This window comes from Macrobrachium nipponense, chromosome 1 (assembly GCF_015104395.2).
Source record: "Macrobrachium nipponense isolate FS-2020 chromosome 1, ASM1510439v2, whole genome shotgun sequence".
In the NCBI taxonomy this organism is placed as follows: Eukaryota; Metazoa; Arthropoda; class Malacostraca; order Decapoda; family Palaemonidae; genus Macrobrachium; species Macrobrachium nipponense.
Window position 1 is genome coordinate 15,768,171 of NC_087200.1, and position 25,327 is coordinate 15,793,497.

Here is a 25,327-nt window from a genome sequence, read left to right on the forward strand (position 1 = left end):
CCTGTATGCATATTATATATGTGCGTATCCATGAAATGGTGATGGAAGTTTACTGTTACTGAGATGAAATTTCTCACCATATTTACTATTCTCTAATAAATGTGATTTAATGAACCACATGTAATTCACACTTTCACCTTACAAGTTCGAGGCCTTGAGGGAAAGACCATCGCGCAAACAAACAAACAAACAGACAAAAAGACAGACAGTCAGACAGACCCAGTCTACTGGCCATTATTGTTATTGCAACCTTTCTCGCCCACCGCCCTCCGGCGGGCATTTATCACTCCTCCCAATGCGCCCATTCGCCCTCGTTATTTGAATCCCTTAGCTGCAGTTTGGTCTGCATCCCATGAAAAGGACCTCGGTATTGAATGACTGATTTTCTGTTCTGCCGTCGTCTTTTCACTTGGTTTTTCTGCTCGATTTCGGATCTTTCATAGATAGGGGTCGTTATCTAGGGCTAATGATTCGTGTGGCTCATTATCTTTATGGTAGTTGTGGTCTTTTGTTTATGTTTTTACAGCGATCCCGAGACACCGAAAAAGTGGATTCATACATTGTTAAAACCTTTGGGGGGTTCACTATTTACAGAAGATCCTTGATTTCATGTGTTTACTTAATTTTTTTTTTTTAAATAAACAAAAGAAAATATAGAAAACGTGACTTAAACACTATAAACTTAATCTTTAAATATAAAAGAATTGATTGACTGTTCAAGAAAATCCTTCTTCATGGAACGGCCAAAGTTTCTAAGTATATATATGTTGTTTGTGTTTTTTAATTAATGACAACAAAGTACTCTTCAAAATTTGACGTATGAAGGCCATCATATAACTCTTTAAAGAGCTATAAACCGAGGATGATATATTTTTTTGAAAATCGAAGTATCATTGAACCATATCATCTTTTAATTGAAATAATTAAGAAATGTCACCACCAGAAACCACGAGTCATCTACGTTTTGAATCTCGGCGATTGACAGCTCCTTTAAAATTTTCCCGTTCCTTTAAAGAGGTTTTTATATTTTTATTTATTTTTTTTTTTTTACAAAAAAATATCAGAAATAATTCTGAGGAATAAATGCTTCTCTCAGCGATCAAAATATGTTGATTTAGTGCTCCATGTCGGTCAGACCTAACATTCTCTCTCTCTCTCTCTCTCTCTCTCTCTCTCTCTCTTTTGTGGAAGGAGCATAATGATTAGTTAACAAATTCTATCTGAAGACCGCTCCCTTTAAGAGTTAACGTTCTATTAATTATCTTGTTAGTACTGTTGTTACATTTGAGGCAGCAAAAGGTATATTTGACCTTGTCCTCTGTCTCTACTAATAGGTTAATGATTGCACTTTGCCTGGGCCTTAATTGAAAGCTTCAAACAGGCAGCAATTTGCTCTCATGAATGCCAAAATGAATTCCGTTTTAAGCTAGAATTCCGTTTTAAGCTGCCGGTGCGAAAGTTGAGAACAGAGTTTAATTATACCACTTCAGACCGCAACAAAATTTTCCCATTTGGTTCTGGGTCACTGCATTCGTACCCAAAGATTTTCGTTTTTATTTCTGGTAATATTTCCTTATTTATATATATTTTTTCTATATTTTCCTGTTAGTATTTCCTTGTATATATTTTTTTCTATCTTTTCCCGTTAATATTTTTATACCAAATTTATATCCATATACATCATCTTGGGGAAGGCTCCAAGGTGGGGTCCACAGAATAATGTTAAGCTCATGTTCAAGTAATTGTGCCGAGCAGATAATTATTAGGGTAATTGAAGCATACAGTGGACCCTGATGGTATGACGTCATTTGAAACGGGTCCCAGTGATCCCGTGAAGTCGAATAAGTGAATGCAAAAGAGGAAAGAGAACAGAATTCACGAGAAGAAACATTATTCTCCAAACTTGTTTCTTACCCTCACGTTGTTTTCTGTCGTCATCTGAACGTTGGAATCTATTTTCGTGCAAATCAAGCATCCTAAAACAAAGGAATCAGATTGTTGATGAAAGAAAAGAAGTTGATGGACTCTGTGCTAAGAATCAATAAGAATCTCTTCGGTCCTTGAAAATAATACTAATCATGTTTTTTTCCTAAGAATGAAAACGGACCATATTCGCCCACAGAAGTTTGCTCATTGTATTTATTAGGGATATAAAATACTCGCAAAAATTAGCATTCGGAAAATACTCATTAGAATTAGTATTCAAAATACGATGTAAATCGTTTTCCCCAGACTGGTTTAGATCAACCTGACATGACACCTCGAATCCCTTCTTCTGCATCGCTTGCTTTCAAAGACTACCACAGTCTTAAGCTTTCCTCTGGTGTTAACTGGATCTGTAAACATCTCCTTTCCAATCTTCCCGGAAGACCGACTGACCGAGCAAATGAAGAGTTACAGGGCGGGTTTAACAGCAGTTATTGCTTATACAGAATCATCATTTCTTCTCATTTTTTCCTCCTCATTTTCCGGTCTTTACCACAGTCATTTTCTTCTGAGCTTCCTCCCGTTATTCCGGGGCTCCCCCCCCCCCCCCCCCCCCCCCCAACCAACCCCTTTATGTTATGGTTTCAACGCTGATCCTCTGTTATTGTTTTCCCTCCCTCAGCTTCTATCCACTTTGCCTCCTGCTGCTGCTTCTTGGGATTGATGGAGGAGCACCGAAAACTTGAACCCTTCTTCTCGTTGTCTTTTGACGTTCTCGTTTTCAATAAATATTTTTCTCCAGTCATTGTCTTTTCATTTCTTCCTTTATCCTATTAGGAAAATATTTCAGAGCCCATAATCTCTCTGTTTTTTTTTTTTATTATTAACCTTTTCGTCGCCTGAAGTACCCTTGATTCTTGCTTCCCTTGTCTTTAATTTCACTGACTGTTCGTTCCTATTCATGTCCAGTGTGTGCACTCTTACTCCATAGGTATCAGGTGCTTCCTGTGCAGCAGCATCTCTTCCAGCACTTGGAAATTCAATACTGCTTTTCTCCTGGTTATATTCCTCCATTTACTACACTTCCCCCTCCTGGTCTAAACCTGAACTGCTTCTCGGTCACATCTTGTATCAGCTTTCATATAATTTCTCTGCCATACTTTAGTAACTATTGGGCTGAGACCTTCCTCCATATAATAACAATTTCATACTCTTGTCATTTTCACAGCCACATATATGACATTTTAACCCTATGGAAATGAATCTTTGCAGTGAGTTACAGAATTTATATAGACATCTGTCTTCTGTCTGTCTGTCTATCTATCTGTATATATATATATATTCAGTATAAAAGGCCCATTAAAATACTCTGGTTTATAGCTAAGGACTATATTTCAGTTCACCGAAATATAGTTTTAATGGGCCCTTTATACTTGAGACGTGTCCTCTTTTAACAGAAGATTTTATTTACATATATATATATAATATATATATATATATATATATATATATATATATATATATATATAATATAATATATATATATATATATATGTGAGTCTGTGTATAGATAAACAGATGGATAGACAGCTAGATAGGCTGATAAATATATTCATACATATTAATGTGCACAATTTATAAGTGAGTATGAAATCTGTTTTTACGTCAAAATTTAATATATATGACAGACATAACCTAATAAACCGTAATATACCTGCATAGTCGCTGCAGTTCGGAATGAAATTGAAGCTTTCCTAATCCGCGTCCATGATATTAATTTAGTTCCAGCTTAATTTGATAAAACCTCCATATGCTGGATATTATCAGCGAAGACACATGACATTATTAATCCCCTCTGGCTCATAAGAGAGGAGCAATTCAATTAGCAGACATACAGGCCTAACCCATCCCGCTGGTGGTGGGTGCCTCGTGGGATAAGAAGCGAGTCTGTCTGATTTCCTTACCACTAAAGGGGGCAGGGGCGGGGGTGGGGATGGGGGGGGGAAGTGTACACACTCGCGCCACAAAAGTTAAGTAGCAGTTGTCTTCAATCACTGAAACAGATTATTCAGTAATGCCATATCTGGCACTCTAGAAATGGAACGGGTCTTCAAAGTCATCTTTGTTGAAAATGGAATATAAAATGTAGGTCATATACTCAGTGCTGGGACCTATGGGGCCATTCGGCACTCAAAGGGAAATAGAGAGTAGAAAGGTTTGAAAGGGGTAACAGGAGGAAAACCTCGTACTTGCACTAAAAAAAAAAAAATTGTTACGAGAAGTTGGATAACAACATGAAAGATAAAGAAGAGAATCTGAATTGAGGCACATGAAGTGGAATGAAAGGGACGTTAGGCAATGCCCACAGTGCCCCGTGCGGTGCACTGACGGCACTACCCTCCTACGGGTCATCGTGCTCCTTGTTTGCTAGATTTCATATAACTCAGAGCTATGCAAATTCTACAGAAGTTTTATAATCATTGATGTTTGAATACAGTGACAACCTCTACACTATTCGTTCAAGTTGGTTTTGTAACCATTACTATATACGTATATCATTACTATATATTCCGTTTAAGTGTTATCATTCTTACGGTATTTGTTATATTCTCTCTTGTTTATTGTAGTTAAGTTTTCCAATTTTATATAAACCTCTATTTTCCATAGCACTATGATTAATTGTATAGCTTATCCTTTTATTCACTTTATACACTTTTTTTGGTCACTTTGTCTCTCCTCATTTTATTTTATTATTTTTTTTTTTGCTGTTTCCACCTGCGTATAAGCTCTTACAGTTTCGATGTTGACTTCGATTGCATTTACACAGATCTCTTTCTCCTTCATAATTTTTTTTTTGTCTCTATAATTTATATATATATAATAATATATATATATTATATATAATATATATATATATATGATATATAATTTATAAATTTATAATATATATCTAAAAATATATATATATTTATATATCTATATGATTCTACATTATATAATATATATATATATACATAAACAAAAAATTGTCTACCGTCTATCTCGACCTAGTAGACTTTGTCAAGACTCGCCATATTATGATTGTCTGAGAAAAAAAGAGATATATATAAAATGCTTATTTCTTTTTTTTGTTCCACTAGTAGAGCAAAATTAGAACGAATTGTTGTAGTGCTTAATTACAGTCATATACTCTCAGCCATTGGCTTTACTGGTTTTACTAGAAAAAATAACCTACCTCATACTTAACGTTTAGAAATTTTAAGAAGTATCATCGAAGTACGAAAAGCAAGCTTCCGATCCTAAAAAAGAGAGAGAAAGGGGCGGGGCGGGGGCGGGGGAGACTTTGATTGCATTTTTCAAAGAAGAATGTCAATGCAGTTTGTATATGTGCAAGGCTTGTCGGAATGAGAAAGTAGTCGACGCTCTCACTCTCATTACGTATAGTTAATCAGGTCAGGTATTTACCTCATCAGGCAGATCCCTCGTTTTCTATGTGACATGGGGAACTCTTAAAAGAAATCTTACTGCTCTCTTTTGTACCGACTAGTCCTCGCGGCATTCTCTGTATCGTCCTTTTCAGTTATTCATCAAGAAATTTATCAAATGTAAGTAGACGTATAATTAGAAGTAACGGCTAATCCTTAATGGAGCAGTGTTCAGAGAGAAAGTTAGCAGATTTATTACTGAAAAGCATAACAGTGGATTTTGTAGCCGCAAGAATGAATGAAACAAATGTGATAGACAAGAAACCGAAAACAAACAGTTTATATGACAACATTATTGTATTAATACCATTAATGGGAGCGTTCACCAAATGAATAAGGGTAATGATGAGAAATATGAATAATTATATGCGCGACGCGTTTTAATCCGAGTAATAACTTGTTCATTTATCAGCAGATCCCAGAGCTGACTTGAGATGCTAATACACCTGTGTTGAAAATGAAGGGAATGAAGCCAAGTAGAGTTCTAGTTGACAGATTGATCAAAACATAAAACAGCATATATATATATATATATGTATATATATATATGTATATATGTATATATATATATATATATATATATATATATATATATAATGTATATATATATATATATATATATATATATATATATATATATATATATATATATATATGTATACATGTATGTATAGTACGTATGTAATGTATCTAGTATTTGTATAAATATATTATGCATATATGTGTTTGTGTCTATGTGTATACATATACGTGTAGGTATATGTATACACATATACATACACACACAGAAGAGGAGTGGATTTAATGATAAAGGATGTGGCAAGATAGATTTTACTTCCATTTTAATTGGAAGGTCAGAAAGCAGACAGGCGCCTGTGTCTGCATCTCAGTGAGTGTGTTTTCTCGTCCATTTATTTAAATGGTCGAGTGAAACCAGACATTCCAAATTTACTACTTTTAATCAAAGTTCAATCATTGAAGAGAGTTTGCTTGCTTGATTGCAAAACACAAACAACAACAACAAAAAAACGTGAGTTGTTTATTGAATATTAAAGACGTATCAAGTGATTTGAACATCTGCCATCAGTTCCGAGATTTAGACACAATTGGGCCATTTCTTGAAGCAGAAGGAATCTTCACTTTTATCACGTAAAGCTCTAGCTTGGTTTTCAACACATGTCTGCCAGAGAAAATTATAAAAACAAAACTGTAAAAAATACAGTTCTTTATTGCGTAATTTGGAGACGCTCTTTGTGATTGTCGTCACGATGATCATAAATAAAAGCTAAGCACTACAGATGGCCCTGAACATGCTGCCTATTTCACAAGTTTCTAGTTTTGATTATAAGCAGAATTTGATGAGATTAGAATAACCCCAGGTTCAGAGCTGATTTTTCTCTCCTACGCAAGTGTCAGCATTATGTATAACAATCTTTGCCCATCATGCCAATTTAGAAGTCTGGATATATTAAAAATCACCAAAGTTTGAGAGGAATTTTGAAGTTTATTTACAGAGGAGTAATTCTCTTAATTACTAGGACATGCAAATTTAATTCATCAGAATGGAGAAAAACTTCTATAGCGATAACAGTTTTCTAATCGTGTGAAAAAGGAAAAATGATTCCTTTTCGGAAGTGGAAGAATAGCCTGACAAACATCTGAAATATTTCTGGATAATTAACGAAATATGTTAAATATTTAGGATGTAATCTTACTACAAAAGACAGTAGTTTGGTCTGTCTGCCTGTCTGTTGTCTGCAAGCACTTTTCACTGGTGCGGAATCCCATGTAAGTGCTTAACACCTGACCGACCAATTTATTAGTATTACGGGTTAAAGAGGGGTGAAAGAGAGGGAGAGGGTCTTTCCTTACTCACTGACTACTTAACTAACAAGACCAAGAGGCCATTTTCAAATCGTTGCTGAATACGGTAAGATACCGGTGAAAATGACATCCGGGAAAACTACCGCTCGGTTGGTAGTTTACGGTAAACACTGAATTGTGAATTCTTACGTTCTGACAAGCAAGACAGGTACAACAACATAGGAAATACGAAGAAAAGGAAATAAAAACTTCGAGAGTTAACTCGGCAAAAGAAAGTAAGAAAAAAAAACCGGTGTTAGATTACTTACTTTAGAGTACAGTCACATCGTCTGGGGCCGTGGCATCCGGCCTCACCGCACGGGTACCTGGCCCCACTAACTACTTACTTTAAAAAATAAAGTGAAATTTTGTACCTGCAAAACTCAGGAACGTTCAGAATTTCCAGCACAATATTGCTCCTGCAAATAAAACTGAAAGAATCGTCAGCTCACCCAGGAAAATCCACATTTGGTGCACTGTAGGCATTACTTCAGGTTCTCCGCAGCGTTCCGTCGGCCCGTAACTGTAACCCCTTCCGTTCCTTTTACTCTTTCTTCCATCTTACTTTCCGCACTCTCTTCGTAACTGTTTCATAGTACAACTGCGAGGATTTCTTCCTGTTACACCTTTAAAACCTTTTTACTCTCAATTTCCCTTTCGTCGCTGAATAACCTTATAGGTCCTAGCACTTGGCCTTTGGCCAAAGTTTTATTTTCCATTCCATTATACGCTTGAATTCCCTTGGCTGAAAGCGACCCTGTCACAAGTGTCAGGATGATATAAACCAATTTACTGTATATATATCACAGCATTTTAGGGATGGTCATAAAGCACATTAAAATGTTTAACTACTCTTAGCCCTCAGAGAATATTGAAATAGGAATTGCTGGAAGCATGCCAGAACAGAGTCTATGTTTCAGCTCCATTTTCAATCGCTTTATGTAATGTCATTCATCAAGTTTGTTAAGTAAGAAGCTTCGATGTTTCGTTTCATATTTATTAGTGGAATCGTTTTACTTTGGAACTTGATGCAGTTCATCACGAATGTATGGGACAATATTCCAAGTTATAGTTCCTTATTGAATACGCTTATATGTCAGTTCCAAATTCTACGAGAAACTTCACACACACAAACACACACACACACACACACACACACACACACACAATTTTCGTTACAAGCAATTGCTCTAGTGGCATCAATAAGTTTCTCGCGGTTATCTTCATACCGAAGGAGTTTTCCCGATCCTCGTTCGTCAATTTTTGGGGAAAAATACGCAGACTTCCTTCTTCCATTTATTGATAAATAGAAGAAGGAAGTCTTGAGTATTTTCCCCCAGAAATTGACGAACGAGAATCGGAAAAAACTCCATCGGTATGAAGATACCTGGGAGAAAATTATTGATGTGCTATGTGAGTTAATTCAAACAAATCAGGACATCCTATAAGGATACCTTGTAAAGACATATGCTGTTTATAGAACATATCAGCCTTCATGAATGCCTGATGAATGTATTTTCCAGATTACATTCTCAATACATTTTCCATATGTTTTAGAAGATGAAATGTTATTGCCAAGATCAGTTTTCATAGCTCATTCCTCTATACTAATTATGATACTATCCTTTCATTACAGATCCGTGAAATCTATCCCAATGCGAGTTAGAAATATTTCATAATGACTTGTTATACGATATTAACTTTGCATGAATGTTTATTTCTGTATTATTATTATTTTTTTTATGATTAATAATGCTGTTGTTGTATGGTTTTGTTATTTCTGCTCCTCTTGTTGAAGGGGTTATTAACGAATATAATTTTCAATAATGTTTTTGACCATTATTATTTTTTATTTTTGTCACAGTTATCTTATTCGACTGGGTGGTATTTTAGTGTGGGGTTCCGTGTTGCATCCTACCTCCTTAGGAGTCCATCACTTTTCTTATTATGTGCGCTGTTTTTAGTAGAACACACTTCTGCATGAGTCCGGGAGCTACTTCAGCATCTAGTTTTTCCAGATTCCTTTTCAGGGATCTTGGGATCGTGCCTAGTGAACCTATGATTATGGGTATAATTTCCACTGACATAACCCATATCATTCAAATCAACTCTGGTGTCCCATGGTATTGCGACATCAATGAGTGATACTTTCTTCTTGATTTCGTCAATCAACATCACGTCTGGTGTTCTGATACAATAGTCCCAGAGGAACTTTCAGATAGTTTTCTATCACTCTCATGTTGGTGTTCGAACCACTTTTTACTGCAAGCTAGCTGGTGTGTCTTGCACAGGCTTCAGTGGACGGCTTTTGCTACTGAATCATGCCTCTTTTTTGTACTGATTCTGTGCAAGTGCCGGACATTAGCTTGCTATATGGTTTATGGTCTCGTTTTTCATATTTCACTTCCTGTATATGGGTGAGATGTTATTTCCATATATCAGTCTTTGAACATAATTGGTTCTTACAGCCTGATCTTGTGCCACTGTTAGCATTCCTTCTGTTTTCTTCTTCAGTTCTCCCTTCTGTAGCCATTTCTATGTTTCATTGCTGGCCAGTTCTTTAGTCTGTCTCATATACTGTCCATACATTGGTTTGTTGTGCCTTTCCTCCTTTTTGTTTGCCATTCTCCTGTCTATATATTTGTGGGTCTTCATCTACTTTTATCAGTCATTCTTCACTGGTTTTCAGATATTTCCCTAGTGATCTGCTCTCAATGTTGACGTAGTCCTCTATCCTTAGTAGTCCTCTCCCTCCTTCCTTCCGTGTAATGTATAGTCTGTCTGTATTTGCTCTTAGGTGTAATGCTTTGTGTAATGTCATGGGTTTCCTAGTTTTCTGGTCTTTGCTGCGGAATTCAGCCTTTGACCACTGTACTACTCCTGCCAGTTGCCTTCACACCCAGTCTCACCAACAGACCGTCGAACCCTTCCAGGTTTTGCAACGCTGGAAACCCCACCTTTGCTCTCATCACACCTGAGTATACCGCCTCACACAGCTCCAAATACGGAGTTAAGGCTCCTCATCAAGTACCTGGAGGAATCTCGACAGGCTGAGTTGGCTGCACAAGGGAAAGAGGAAGAACAACGTCGTTATGAAGAGGAACAGCGTCGTTATGAAGAGGATCTATGCTGCCAAGAGGACAACTTAAGAAGAGAGGAGGAAGCTCAACGTTTCACCATATTGTTGCAGCTACTTAGCGTCAATTCAGCCCAGCAGCAACACCAGCGGACTCACAACAACTTCCCACACAATCCTCAGTGCCATCGTCACACAGACACCACCCCCACAGAAGCCCATTTCCCAGACCCTGCCGCCCTTACGTCCTGATGCCACATACCAAGTGTTCAGCGAATGGCATAGACGCTGGGATAGCTACAGTGTGATGGTGGACCTAGGGACATTACCTACCAGAAAACAAATGATACAGCTTCGTATGTGCCTCAGCCTGGAGACCCAAAGAATACTCGAGCACACGCTCAATGTACCACCAGACACGGATCGGAGTGTTGACGAGGTCTTGAATATTCTCCAGGAACACATCAAGAACCTGCGGAATGAAGCTCTACGATGCAGGGACCTACTCTCCTGCAAGCAGAGGGAAGGGGAAAGCTTCAGCGACTTTTACGTCCGACTGAAGCATGTAGCAGAGGAAATCGATGTCTGTCCTGGCTATTCTGCTGTGCGGGAGGAGACTCAGCTGAAGATGATCATCAACATGGGAGTCAAGGACGAGGAGCTCACTCAGAAACTCACTGCCCTGGACGCTGCAGCTTCATTGGCCACCATGGTTAATGAATGACACTCCTATAAGGCCACACGGACAGCCACTACCGCCATACGTGCCCCGCCTTCTAAATTGTGTTCCATCTCCACGTATAAAAAAATCAAAGGACATGGCAACAGGGGTTCTACCTCGTTACCAACCCCTAACAAGGATGCTTTATGTCCTTCCTGCACAAGGAAGCACAGCTCAACAGGAAAGTGCCCAGCCAGCGACAGTGTATGTGTAAACTGTGGCTGCAAAGGACACTGGCGCAGGACCCCAAAGTGCCCCGCCAACAAGGCCACATGCAGACACTGTGGCTGAGTGGGCCACTATGACAAGTACTGCCGTCAGCAGATGAATGCCAAGCAGGGTGGCCCGACCAATGCCACGCCCCCTTCTAGGAAAGCCCTCTAATTGTTGCAAGGTCGAGACCCCTTCTTCATCAATTGACTCCTCACCATCACCTATATCCATTGCCCTCACCTACAGGAGTGAGACATCGAAGATAATGATGCTGCCTGACACAGGAGCTGATGTATCAGTGATGGGCCCCCTGCACTTGGAACTCCTCCATATTCCCAGGTCTAAGCTACAGCCTCCTGCCACATCAGTGACACTCACGGCAGATGGGTCAAAGATGACACCGGCTTTAGGAACCCTCAAGGCTACCTTGTTCTCGGCCAAATGGTCCTGCCTTGCCACGATTCAAGTCCATGAACGCGTTCAGATGCCACTCCTTTCCTATGCACTCTGCAAGGAGCTGGCCATCATCCCGCCAGGCTTTCTGCGGCCCATCCTACAAGTCACCCACGTGAATCAATGCAAGGAGCTACCCCTGCATGCTGACACGACCCCTGCTGAGGCCCGAGAATATTTCTTACACAACTTTCAGGACGTACTCGTGTCAAAGGAAGACCTTAAAGCAGCTCCACTGAGGCCGATGGCAGGCCCTCCCATGAAAATCCACCTTAAGGAAGACGCGGTCCCTTTCACCATCCGCAAGCCTGTAAGGAATGAACTAGACTCCATGGTACAACAGGGAATCATTAAGCCTTGTGGAGATGAGCCATCGGAATGGTACCACCCTCTAGTCGTCGTCCCTAAGGCCAAGGGAGTTCGAATCACAGTGGATCTCATGAAGCTGACCGCACAAGTCTCCCGTCCAGCCCACCCTTTGTCCATGCCCTTAACTGCTGTCCGTGCTGTCGACTCCACCGCCAAGTTCTTCACCACCGCGGACACTCTACACGGCTACTGGCAGATGGAGCTAGCAGAAGAGGACCACCACCTCACCACTTTCATTACGCCTTATGGACGCTTCCAGTATTGCCGGGGACCTATGGGTTTCGCGACCACTGGTGATGCCTATTGTTACCGCGGCGACCTAGCTCTCCAAGGCATGAAGAAGTGTTTCAAGGTTGTTGATGACATTCTCATCTTCGACGATGACCTACTGACACACTACCACAGAATCCACGAACTACTCGCCCGCTGCTGCAAAAATGGCATCCCTCTCAACAAAGAAAAGTTCACAGTGGCAGAGACCAGAGTGAATTTCTGTGGCATCACCCTTTCCGAAGAAGGAATCGCCGCTAACCTAGGACGAGTTGCTGCTCTGCAAGACTTCCCTACACCATCCAACCTGACAGACTTACGTTCCTTCATGGGATTAGTAAACCAGTTGGCAGAGTTTACCCCAGATATCACCCTGACTGAACAGGCCCTTCGACCACTCATGAGCCCCAAGCGCTCTTTTCTTTGGACACCTGACCATGACCAGGCCTTCAAACATGTGAAACAAGCACTTTCAAGCCCGCCTGTTCTTGCATCTTTGGACCCAACCCTGCCGACCATTCTCCAGACCGATGCATCTCGCCTCTACGGGATAGGCTACGCTCTCCACCAGGACCATGGATCTGGACATCTCCGAGTAGTCCAGTGTGGATCCCGCTTTCTCGCAGACGCCGAAACAAGGTATGCAACTATTGAACTGGAGATGCTTGCAGTATTTTTGACCCTCACAAAGTGCTGCCTATACCTGAAAGGACTGCTAACCTTTACCCTGCAAACTGACCATCGCCCATTGGTGCCCATCATCAACAGCTACACGCTGGACATGGTTGAAAACCCACGGCTCCAGCAAATAAAGGAGTGCATGTCGCAATACCAGTTTACTGCAGTGTGGTGCTCTGGCAAGTCTCTATGCATCCCAGATGCACTTTCTCGTGCACCAGTTAGCTACCCCACCTCTGAGGATATGACTGGCTGTGCCGAGGTAACGGCACACGTCAGGTTTGTCATCAATGCTATAACAGCTTCCCAGGAAAAGGATGCCCCAACCATTGATGCCGACCGAACCCTACAGGACATGTCGATAGCAGCATAGGCCGACCCCACCTACATTCGCCTTCGCGATTGCATCAACTCTGGGTTTCCCACAAACCGGTACGACCTACATGCATCCTTATCACCGTACTGGAAGCTACGAGAAACCCTCTGTACTAACGGCAACCTCGTGCTCTATGGGGCAAGAATACTAGTTCCTGCAGCTCTACGTAGCCACATACTCGCCAAACTCCATGATAGTTACTGTGGTGTCGAAGCTACCAAACATCAGGCCCGACAAACCGTCTTCTGGGCTGGGATAGACTCGGACATTGCCAACACAGTCGCTGCCTGCGAGCAGTGCCAAGTTCTGCGTCCCAGCCAACAACAGGAGCCTCTCCACAACGACGGCCATCCATCCAGACCCTTTGAGTCAGTATCGGCAGATTTCTTCCAGGTAGCTGGGAAGTCCTTTCTTGTAGTCGCCGACCACCTCTCTGGCTGGCCTGTGGTTGTCCCTTGCAAGGGCGACACTGCTGCCTCCTCGACCATACGGCACTTCTGCCGCTACTTCAGAGGTGGATGTGTAAGTGTTTACATAATAAAAATATGGAATGTTAGTCCATATATATAAAAGATTGCTTGCAGGAATGTGATCAGACTAGAGACGCTAAAGATGACGTATACAATAAGTATGTAGGCTAAGATAACATGCCGTCACCTGTAGTCATTCAATTGTTTATAAACATTAGTCCAAGCTCCCTGCTTGAGACAACTACCCCGACCTATAATTCAAACGGCCTACGTGATCTGTAGCGTGTCTCATTTTGATTGTGTGTTCGTATGAAACTATGTCATTTGTATGTATGTTCATATGTTCGAACTACTGTCTGTTCCTTCATAACTTGTAACAGAGATGGTAGACAGGCAGAACAGAGTTAGCTATCGTCATTAGAAGACCTGTATCTCTTTACCTAAGCTTTATCATGTAGAGAGAACAGAAGTAGCCATCATCATTGGCAGAAGCGATCAAGCTATCGTTATTAGAAGACTTGTACAATCATATCTGATCTTCAGCATGTAAAACTTCAGAAGAATATATCTATTTTTATACTTCGTGTTTTCTACAAGAACCTCCTCACCATGAGTTTAACACATCATCGTCATAATCCCGACTTCGTAAGTGATCTACAAACCCCCAAACACTCCATTGAAGATGGAAGTGCAATACCAACCGACTTAGCGTATGATTATCGCAAGTCTAACATTACCTCATAGGGCGCCTTATCATACAAGGCACAAGCCCTAATATTGGTGGCAGCGTACCAGAAGAACTCTACAACGTCCTACGAAGAAAAAAACCCAAGAATAATAAATCATGTATCATAAGAAGTCAACGACGACGGAAGCAGCAGATTCTTCAAGCAACCTAGTATCATCGTTAGTGAGCGACTTCAGAAAACAATAAGAACTCTTCAACGACGACGAAAGCAACAGATTCTTCAAGCAACTTAGTATCATCGTTTAGTGAATAACTTCAAGAAACAAAACCGATGTGTCCTTTTCCTACGGCAACGTAAGCTTCGTCCTTCATTAGAATCATTCAAGAAAACATCGTTAGTGAGTGTTTCCGGCACTTCAAGAAACAAACCGAACGCGTCTGCAGCATCGGATCTTTCAAGGGCTCGAATCATCGAAACAACGCGCACGGGGAAACTGAAGCCAAACCAGGTCATCCGCTAAATAGAGAAGGAGGACAAGGCCGTGTGTCGTTATCGGAACACGCGACTTCCCACAAAAGCAAGCTAAGTACAATTTTTTATTCATTTGGAGTAACTTTGAGTGTTTCCTTTGCAGGTCGAATTTCGTTATTCCTGTGGCTGAAGTTACGAGACATTCTTAATCTTACTTTTTTACAGAAATTATCTACATCATTGAGATTTCGCTACTGCGAGTTTTTTATCTTTGAGTGTCTGTTTCCAGAAGTTCTACTGAAATATCATAATCATATACTATGTTAATTTTATCATTTTGGGTGATTATTAATCCCTTACGTAACAATTATATTAAACAGTGAATATGCGTTTACGCAGTGGACGTCTGTATTTATACAGATGCATGGATAGGTCGTTAGCACCGTCAGTGATTAGAAAACACACAAAAACAAGTGGAACACCTGTACAAATCTAGATAAATTAGAGGTAACACTATTTGGGGTCATGACAATAAATGCTCCTTTGCAAGTCCCGCTCGCAGTTTTAGCCATGAGTTTTTTGAGTTATATAAAATATCGAACCTCAATGACTCAACTTAACTTTAAAAATATGGCTGGATTGCAAGGAATAACATGTCTGTAAAAAACTTTCATCAGGCTAAATGTGCTGACCAGGATCCCTCACTATTTCAAATTTTAGCAAAGAATGAAGTACAAACAGTTAATATTGAATGCAGTAGTGATAACTTGTCTTTATTAGTAATCGCTCAGTTCCTAATAGTTCGTCATTCATTGCTTTATACGTAACCAGCAACATAATGCTAAAAACACACAATACGTTGCCGATGGTAATAAAGAGAAGGATCCTAATTATTACAAAAGAAATAGAAACAGTAGCCCGTTAGATCAAACAAGCAAACTCGGTGACTGTGTCACCTAGTCAAGCGGTCAAGGTTAGTTAAATCTGCCGAGTGTTCAAAGCATAGCAAATTCCACACAATAAGCGACTCTAGCAGAGTGGAAAAGCGATGTTGGTTCTTATACATGCCAATATCTTTTTGAATTAAAAAGGATTTTTCCTATGAAACACACGACTGTATAAAGTAATCAGAGCAGGTTTTCGTTTTAATATTTAATACATTAAGTTATAATTAAATTACTGGTGGATTAATGCCCAACTGTACGCGCCGTAAAAATTAGAATATCTTGTTTTATTTCTTAGTACACGTAATATCTTGTATTTACGGACTCACCGTCTGTTGTTCGAACTTCCCTAATGAGAAGTCCGGATAAGCGAGCGTTTACAGATACCTCTATAGTTATAAAAAACATTGATCTGTATCTAGTGTAATTGTAAGATATCCATTAGGGATACACAAAATATTATCTTACATCCTGCAAAATAAGGCGTGTTTATCAAAGGGAAATCCTATAAACCTTCAAACATATTAAAATCCGTTTGAACAAAAATGAGACAGTTAATCAAATAATAACTTATATAAAGGAACTATACATTTGTCTCATAAATCGTAACATTGTTCAAATGACCCAACAGAATTCTCCCACAACCGCAGTCGCACTTTGCACGCAAAATCTCGAGAAGCATGCACCCTCGAGTGTCTTAGTGCGTGTAAAAAAGACTTTGCTGGGAAATGAAATTTTAATCCTTCCCGACACTCTGAAATATAACGATTTCCGCGAACAAAGCCCTAGACACGGTTGACTCGCTGCAAACAAGTTAATATAGTAATCCACAAAAACCTATACATAATAAATACGCATTTCTTTTATTGTTGCTAATTTTCTTTTTAATCCCGCCCAACCAGTCGTGGATGAATCTCTCTGATAATCTATCTAAAGTAATATCAGTAAAGTCATTCAAGCAGAGGTGATTCAGCAGAAATTTTTTTTTTTTTTTTATCTTTTACCTGAATACCAGGAAGTTTCTCCACTAGCGAGTGATCTCTGGGAAAAACGGATGTAATTTAACACAAAATACGGTCTAAGGACAAACATAAAACTATATACGTACCTTCGTATAGACTCTCACTGCAATTTCAAAATAGAGATAAATGACGAAGTTGAAATATGTTAGAAATAGGAGCCATTAGGAAATCAAATAGCCCATATAATTTTCCCTCAAAACGTCATGCCATAAAAGACGGACTTGGCGTATCTGCGTAGATTTCTGTCGCTTAAACAAGGAAACGACTCCCGATAGTTTCCAGTGCCATGTAGCGACGACGTCTTATCTCTGTTAGGTTAGAATAAATTTTTCACCAGCTTGGACTTACTTAAATGCTTTTACCAGATACCATTACCTAAGTGATTGTACCTCATACACGTTTTCAGCACACTCAGGGGACATTATCAATTTTTACGTATGCCTCCGGCTTACGTTGCGCCCCAATTACAATATAGTGTTTGGAGACTTTTAGGGGATACCCTACATGCCTATTGGTTGGTCTTATAATCTTTTCTAATACCTTAGAAGTACATTCACATAAACTAGAGCTAGTGCTACAGAGACAAAGACAAATAATCTCAGAGTAAAATATCTAAATGTGAGTTTTAAAAAAAAAACGAACATGTTTATCTAGGTTTTATGTGTCTAGTCAAGGTCTTAAAGTAGTCCCATGGTAAGGTGCCGGCTATTCATAACTTTCCGTACTTATTAACGTAAAAGGGGGATACAGCACTTTTGCGCTGTAGTGGGTATTACAATCATATTGCAAATATGTAACTCTTCAATCATGACAGCTCCTTTAACAAGCATCTTACGAAGAAGAGCGTAGATTGATTATGGTCTAAAAAGCATCAACAGGCGTTCGATATCTTAAAAGCGGAATAATGCAGCTTACCTAACTTAAAAATCCCTGATTTAAATAAGGAATTTTTTTTTTTATTGCAACAGACGCCTCAGACCAAGGGGTAAGAGGGATACTACTTCAGCAATATGATAAACAGTTCTTTCCTATAGCTTTTTATTCACGTAAACTAAAGCCCCTCTGAAGTAAATATGCAGTAATAAGCAAGGAAGGGCTAGGTATCTTTAACTCACTAGTACATTTTAAGTTCATAATCTATGGCTATCCTGATAAAGTCCTTACTGAACATGAGTCCTTTACCGAATTTTTCAAAGGCTTTAATCACAGTCCAAAAGGAACTCGGTGACAAATGATCATTCAGGTCTTTGGAGCCAAGATAAGATATCTACCTGGGAAAGCAAATATCATAGCTGACGCATTATCCCGCAATCCCGCACCATACAGCAAAGAACCATTAATTAGACTAAAAGATATAGAAACTCCGTGCCTATTGTTTAAAAAACCGTATCTAAACAAGAAAATTCCTTAACCCAAGAATCAGATCGCGACCATTGAATATCTGGGTTGGAGCGCAGAACTGTTACAAACTGAACAAAGCAAGTGTCAACAGTGATAAGCAAAACAATAAACGCCAAACAATAAACACTTCGAACGGAAACAAGGTCAGCAGCTAAGCAAAACCAATAAACACTTCGAACGGAAACAGGGTCAGCGGCTAAGCAAACCAATAAACACTTCGAGCAGAAACCCTAAAGCAAAAATATATTTAAAGTATGTGTATCAGAATAATGTAATCAAATGTAATATTATATGTAGGTCCGTGACGAGGAAAACCCGAAGAACACAGCAGATGACTAACGACCAGGTAGTAATAATAATCTCTTTCATACCAATCGTCATAAACTGGTTGCATTCCGTCATCCAGGGTTCCCTACTATGTCACAGAAAGCTAAATCACTGTTTTACTGGCCTACAATGCTTACAGATATAAAAAAGCACATACTAATTGAACCCGTGTCATGAAAACAGGGATACACTAAGACACCTGTCAGTTTAGGGCCTATCCTGTGCCAAATCAATCTTGAAAGAATATACTTAGAATTATTAACAGAGTTACGAGTCTGACAGAGGAATAACACTTCTTAGTGTTAATAGTTCCTTGACACGTTATATAGAAGTAATAGCACTAAAAAACAAACACCGCAATTGAGTGCATTAGGAATATTTATGAGTGCTAAATCAGTAAACATGGAATTCAACACATGATAATCTGACTCGGGTGGTGTAAATCATAATAATCTCCATAAAACGTGGTGTGAATTCCTTTCCATTAAGAAAACCAATAATATATTTTATCACCCAGAGTCAATCGGTTTGGTAGAATAACTGATAATTAAATAGGAAGTGTCAATGTCTACGAGTTACAACTCGTGATATTGGATCCGAACTGGATTATAGCGGTTCTCGCGGTTTTAAATACCTTTATCATTTATATCTTGTATCTATAGAATTGATGCCGCAAGTAGCCTTATACGGTACGCCGCTAGAACACTTGTCCACATATTCAAGCCAACCATTAATTTATCAAACAAATATATATAAAAAAATATAAATAAATAAATATAAAAAAATAAAATAAATATGGATACAAGTGGAGTCAATATAAATACACTCCGTAAGAAGTCGGAAAGGTTACAAATTATAATAAAAAAGGAATCACGATAAAATCAATAAGCAAAACGTAAACCATAGATTAATTAAATATCCAAATATATATGCGTATATATTTAGTAATGACAAATAAGCTAAAAGTTCAAATACATATCCAAAAACCTACTGACATGATTGTCTGTCCCGGTGATTTATATTCGTAGTAATGAAAAAAAAAAAAAAAAAAAAAAATAATAATAATAAAATAAATAAATAAATAAAAATAAAATAAAAGATATTTTAAAGTCAGGAAGTCTAGAAGTGAAAATGTTATCTATGGAATAATCCTATATGAATCTTATACAGGGCTAATAATATATATAGAATTTGTATGGAAACCTTTTTCATTAGTTTGAATAAGGAATATTTAATTTAACATATTTACAATTATGCAGATTTCCGACATGAAACTAATATATTGTTCAATTTTGGTACTGTTTTTTTTTCAGACATTCTTCTCATGTGGGTCGAGTATTAAAAACAAAAAAAATTTATCCTAAAGTCGTATTTATTACAGCAAGTAACGTAACTCTTAGCTGGCTGAGAGCAATCTCCTGCCAAGTGACGACGTCATCATTGCCGTATCAGCATTGATTTCCTTTAACCTCAAATATCTGCTTGCACAGGCTTCATCTCGCGCTTGCAAAGCAGATTGACTGGAGAAAGGAATGCTTAGCCCGAACTTCTCATGGGCAAGGCAGACGTTAGGTACAAGTGTCGATCGGTATGAGCAATGCAACTTGCAATCATTTTAAAATTAATAAACAAAATAAGGAAATAGAATTTCTATAACATCAAAATGAATTCATTTTTTTTTTCTGAACCTCATAGACATTTAGAAGTATCAAGTCATGGGAAAATGTCGCATTTTCTTGAAAAACCCAAAGTTTATATAGAAATTAGTTACATAGTGGGTTTTTTTTCGTTGCATCTCCTACCTATTAATAAAGTTTTTTAAAATTAACCTCAGAGGATGCGCGCGAGAAAATGAATATGAAACTTTTGTTAGGGGCACATAGGATCAGCTTTATCACAACTTAATTTTCAGTTAGCATAGAGAAATACAGAATCATGATTAATATTCTCTTTGACTCTTATGTTGCCTGGCAATCTTACAAATAGCTCCATTTTCCACTTCTTCGTCTAGTAACTTACTACCAGTAATATCGAATTTTCATTGAGATTCGTAATGATATCTATTTATTTTTTATAATTAATGGATATTTTTACAAGTCATCACAGACCTGGAATAGTTCACTCATTGTTAATGCCATGGATAAAAAAGTTTGTACAGCGGACTCTTTTGAATTCCAAAATATCAGCGAATTCATGTGGGTTAAGTCTGGTCTAAATGGCTCTCTCCCCTCCCCTGTATGTGGATGTCATCTGAATTTACTTTGCCCTTGTGACAAGTATAATTTCACTTGCAGGCTGATTAATGGAACCTGGTTACAGTATCCTGCAGTACGAGAATTTCACATCGCAACTTCGAAAAAATCGTTCGTCGCTGCGGACGACGGCAGTCGAGTAACAACCGCCTACAATGTGAAAGGAATAAGCACCATCATGGACTTCTTCGACCGACACCGTATCTCGTCGTTAATCTCGTTTTAATGCGGAACGCTCCGGCGGCTGTCGGAATCGACTACAAAAAGGGACATACTTCCGACAAATTACGACCCGAAGGATATTCAACTCTACTTTGCTGGCGAAGGACTCGTGCTGGGGATGTTTTTTTATTCATCGCGAACGTAATCGTGTAGCTTAGGATGCAGAGAATAAGTATGAGCGCAAAATAGAACGTTGGACCCGCCCAGGCAAATTTTCCCCTTGTTTTAACCCTGTGAAATAGGCCGTTTCATTTGGCTATAGGTGGTTGTCTGGAACTGTGTAATGGACGAAAAAAGTTGTTCGAACGCTAGTTAAAAGTGAAGTAGTATAACCTCGGTCATGTATCCTATATATATATAAACTGATCATAAAGAACAGGAATCGAATATATACTTTTTTTGCGTGTACGCACTAGGAATCTATATATAATATCATAAATAACTAACAAACGAAATCGAAATATATTTGCTTTTGTGTACGCAATAGGAATCTATTAAAGTGCACATGATATTAATCATAATTATTAAAAGTATGAATCCATATATATGTATACATAAACAAATCAGGTAGCCTATAATCAATCTGTTACCTTCTATCTTACCAATATCTGCGTTTATATATGAGTTAGTATATTGATTAATGAATCAGATATATAACATTTAGCATAAAAATCAACGACTCAATCAGCATAAACATTAATAATTTTATCAATTCATATATGAAATTTTTTATCAGTTAAAATATTATTTTTATCATGTTAATCTTCATTCTATGCAATTATCAGAGTACATTAGTATTTTCTGTAGCATATGTATCTTAATGAGATGAAGTTGAAAAACTGTATCATTATTATATCACGTGATCACTATTATTTACCATATCATTGTTTTATATTTTATTACTTGAATCAATTCATGTACACAATGAATTTTTATTTACTTATATATATATATATATTCACATAGTGTCTGTATCACACTCCTATAAGTCAAATGCAAGTCAAGTTTGAGTAATATTCAGTAGTTGGTTTTGGTAGCTGACCGAGCTAATGTAAGTGTTTACATAATAAAAATATGGAATGTTAGTCCATATATATAAAAGATTGCTTGCAGGAATGTGATCAGACTAGAGACGCTAAAGATGACGTATACAATAAGTATGTAGGCTAAGATAACATGCCGTCACCTGTAGTCATTCAATTGTTTATAAACATTAGTCAAGCTCCCCTGCTTGAGACAAACTACCCCCGACCTATAATTCAAACGGCCTACGTGATCTGTAGTGTGTCTCATTTTGATTGTGTCTTCGTATGAAACTATGTCATTTGTATGTATGTTCATATGTTCGAACTACTGTCTGTTCCTTCATAACTTGTAACAGAGATGGTAGACAGGCAGAACAGAGTTAGCTATCGTCATTAGAAGACCTGTATCTCTTTACCTAAGCTTTATCATGTAGAGAGAACAGAAGTAGCCATCATCATTGGCAGAAGCGATCAAGCTATCGTTATTAGAAGACTTGTACAATCATATCTGATCTTCAGCATGTAAAACTTCAGAAGAATATATCTATTTTTATACTTCGTGTTTTCTACAAGAACCTCCTCACCATGAGTTTAACACATCATCGTCATAATCCCGACTTCGTAAGTGATCTACAAACCCCCAAACACTCCATTGAAGATGGAAGTGCAATACCAACCGACTTAGCGTATGATTATCGCAAGTCTAACATTACCTCATAGGGCGCCTTATCATACAAGGCACAAGCCCTAATAGATGTTCCCTTGCGCCTGCACACCGATGGAGAACCTCAGTTTACCAGCAAGGAATTTGCTGACTTCACAGAATGTTGGGGTGTACACCACATAACCTCGTCGCCACATTACCCAGAGTCTAATGGACACGCTGAGGCCGCCATCAAGGCTGTCAAGCACTTGATCCTCAAAACGGCCCCCACAGGAAACATTGACTGCGAGGATTTCGATAGTGGTCTCCTTTAGTTAAGAAACACACCCAACCAGTCTGGTCGCTCTCCTGCCAAAGTACTGTATGGTCACCCTCTCCTTACATGTGTGCCTGCCCATCCGCAGTCATTCACAGAAGATGGGCAGGAAAAGGCCCATGACTGTGACCATCGAGGCGCTGCCAGAGCTGCTCAGGTGCAGTGCAACTATGACACCCACGCCCGCCCTCTGCCCAGGCTTAACGTGGGCCAACATGTCCGCCTCCAGGACCCGACATCCCACCGATGGGACACAGTTGGGATTGCCGTGGGTGGTGCACGATCACGCGAGTACGAGATCTGCCTCACAAGTGGTCGAATGTTATGTCAGAACCGTCGCTTCCTATATCCACTGCCCAGCCCTGATCAAGTTCCCAACTCTGATCTCCCTGTGGTCCCTAGCCCAGACATGGAAAAGTCATCAATTCCCTCCTAAGCCCCTTGCAGGTCTCCAAGATTGAACAGGCCTACATAATGTACAAATTTACATGTAATTTGTTTAGTGCGTTCAAAATACCTCTTCGAACGCAAAAGGGGGAGGGGAGGTGTGGAATAATGTATATTTAACTATTCAATTGCTGTACTATTCATTTCCATGTATTTAATAAAATTGCCTATTGTGAACGCTTCCGCATGTGTCGCCCTGTATGCATCCCGCACATGCGCATGATTGTTCTTCTTGCTCTCTTGGTGCGAGCTGCACGCCCTGCACGCCCTGCAGAGCTTCTGTACTTATTTACCTTTTGCTGCTTGGAATAAACAAATCTACGACTCGGGATATAATTTCTCCCATCCTGCAATCTTCCGTCTTCTAATGTAAGACATCACCACCTATCACCAGTAACTTCCGCATTACTGGTAGGCAGGTGATAGGCCTGTAGTTACTGATATATTCTCCTTGTTGTTATCTTTCTGTACTAAGATGTTATCCCTGTGGTTATCCATGTGGGAACTTGGTGGTTTGTGACACAGTGTTATATAGTCTTCTCTGGTTGGTTCTGAATAGTTTGTTCTGTTGGTATCCCTTATTCCTGTTCATGTACCGTTGGATGCTATGTTCTTCGGCTTTAAGCCTCTGTTTTATATATTCTGTTGTTTAGTCCCTTCTCCTACACTTTGTATTTCTCGTTCACTTCCTCCCTTGTTGTCTTGCTTCTTACCATCTTTTCTGCCATCTCTTTCAGTTTACTCAAGTCAGATTTCAGCACCATGATTTGTTATTCCAGGCGCCTTTTCCAAGGCTGTTGATGTTTAGATTTCTGTTGGATTGGTTGTGCTGGTGGTGTTAGTATCCCCTGAGAGCTGCTATTAGTCTTACTCCTGCTTATGCCAGGTTATTTGTGTCTGTGACTGATGGTGTGCATTAGTCTCATTATTTCATTAATTTCACTGGTTTTCTCCCTTAGTTTCTTTGTTGTGTAGGCTTTCCTGGAGGGGATCTTTGTTCTTTCTGTCTGATCTTTTTCACCCATTCCAACCTCTCTGTTACATCTTCGGTGCTTCTTCATGTGCTGTTGTTTGGTACCTCATCATTCCTGTCGACATGATCTGTGGTATCGTCTTAGTTCTTCTTGCCCTTCATTGCTGGGTGTTATTTCTCTTTCCTGTTACTCTCTTTCTGTTGTGGGAAGCCAGTTCTTTTTCTATATGTTTCTTACTTGGTCTTCCAGCCTCTGTTCTGCTTGGGGCGTGTTATTTCTCTCATTCCAGATGTTGACCATCCTTCTTCTGTATCCTCTTTCTGTCGGGTTGCTTCTGCTGTACCATCTCCATATTTCCTTATTTTCTTCTCTTGTTCATTTCTTCTTCTGGTTTGCCTCTGTAGCTCCAGTTTCTGGTTGCTGGTTACTGTCGTTGTGGTGGTCAGCTGCAGGATGACAACCTCCAAGTACCTGACCGTCCTCCCCCGTCAGTTGGGCCATATATACCTACCTGGCTGCTGGACGAAGCTGCCTCTGTTGCCAGAGGTTCCATTTACGTCGCTGTCGTTTAATCTTCCATTTCTTCCCGTAGCTGGACCTTACTCCATCGGGGATAAGTACTCGTTTACAGCTCAGTTGACTGAGGAAATTCTGGTAGAGATCCTTTCCTAAG

The 25,327-nt window shown here is 39.2% G+C and overlaps 1 protein-coding gene across 1 annotated transcript; it reads left to right on the forward strand.

The window, feature by feature from the left end:
* The first annotated feature begins 13,497 nt into the window (after positions 1–13,497).
* LOC135218693 (uncharacterized protein K02A2.6-like) lies at positions 13,498–23,231 on the forward strand. The gene is made up of 3 exons (XM_064255142.1): positions 13,498–13,539; positions 13,659–13,952; positions 22,974–23,231. Exons 1-3 carry the CDS (start codon positions 13,498–13,500, stop codon positions 23,229–23,231), a joined length of 594 nt encoding a protein of 197 aa, XP_064111212.1.
* Positions 23,232–25,327: the final 2,096 nt, after the last annotated feature.

Bases quoted from the DNA above. Each gene is read 5' to 3' on its own strand.
- LOC135218693 (XM_064255142.1), top strand. From the start codon at position 13,498: ATGCATCCTTATCACCGTACTGGAAGCTACGAGAAACCCTCT. The intron at 13,540-13,658 runs GTACTAACGGCA...ACCAAACATCAG, and splicing joins GAAGCTACGAGAAACCCTCT to GCCCGACAAACCGTCTTCTG. The intron at 13,953-22,973 runs GTAAGTGTTTAC...ATTACCTCATAG, and splicing joins GCTACTTCAGAGGTGGATGT to GGCGCCTTATCATACAAGGC.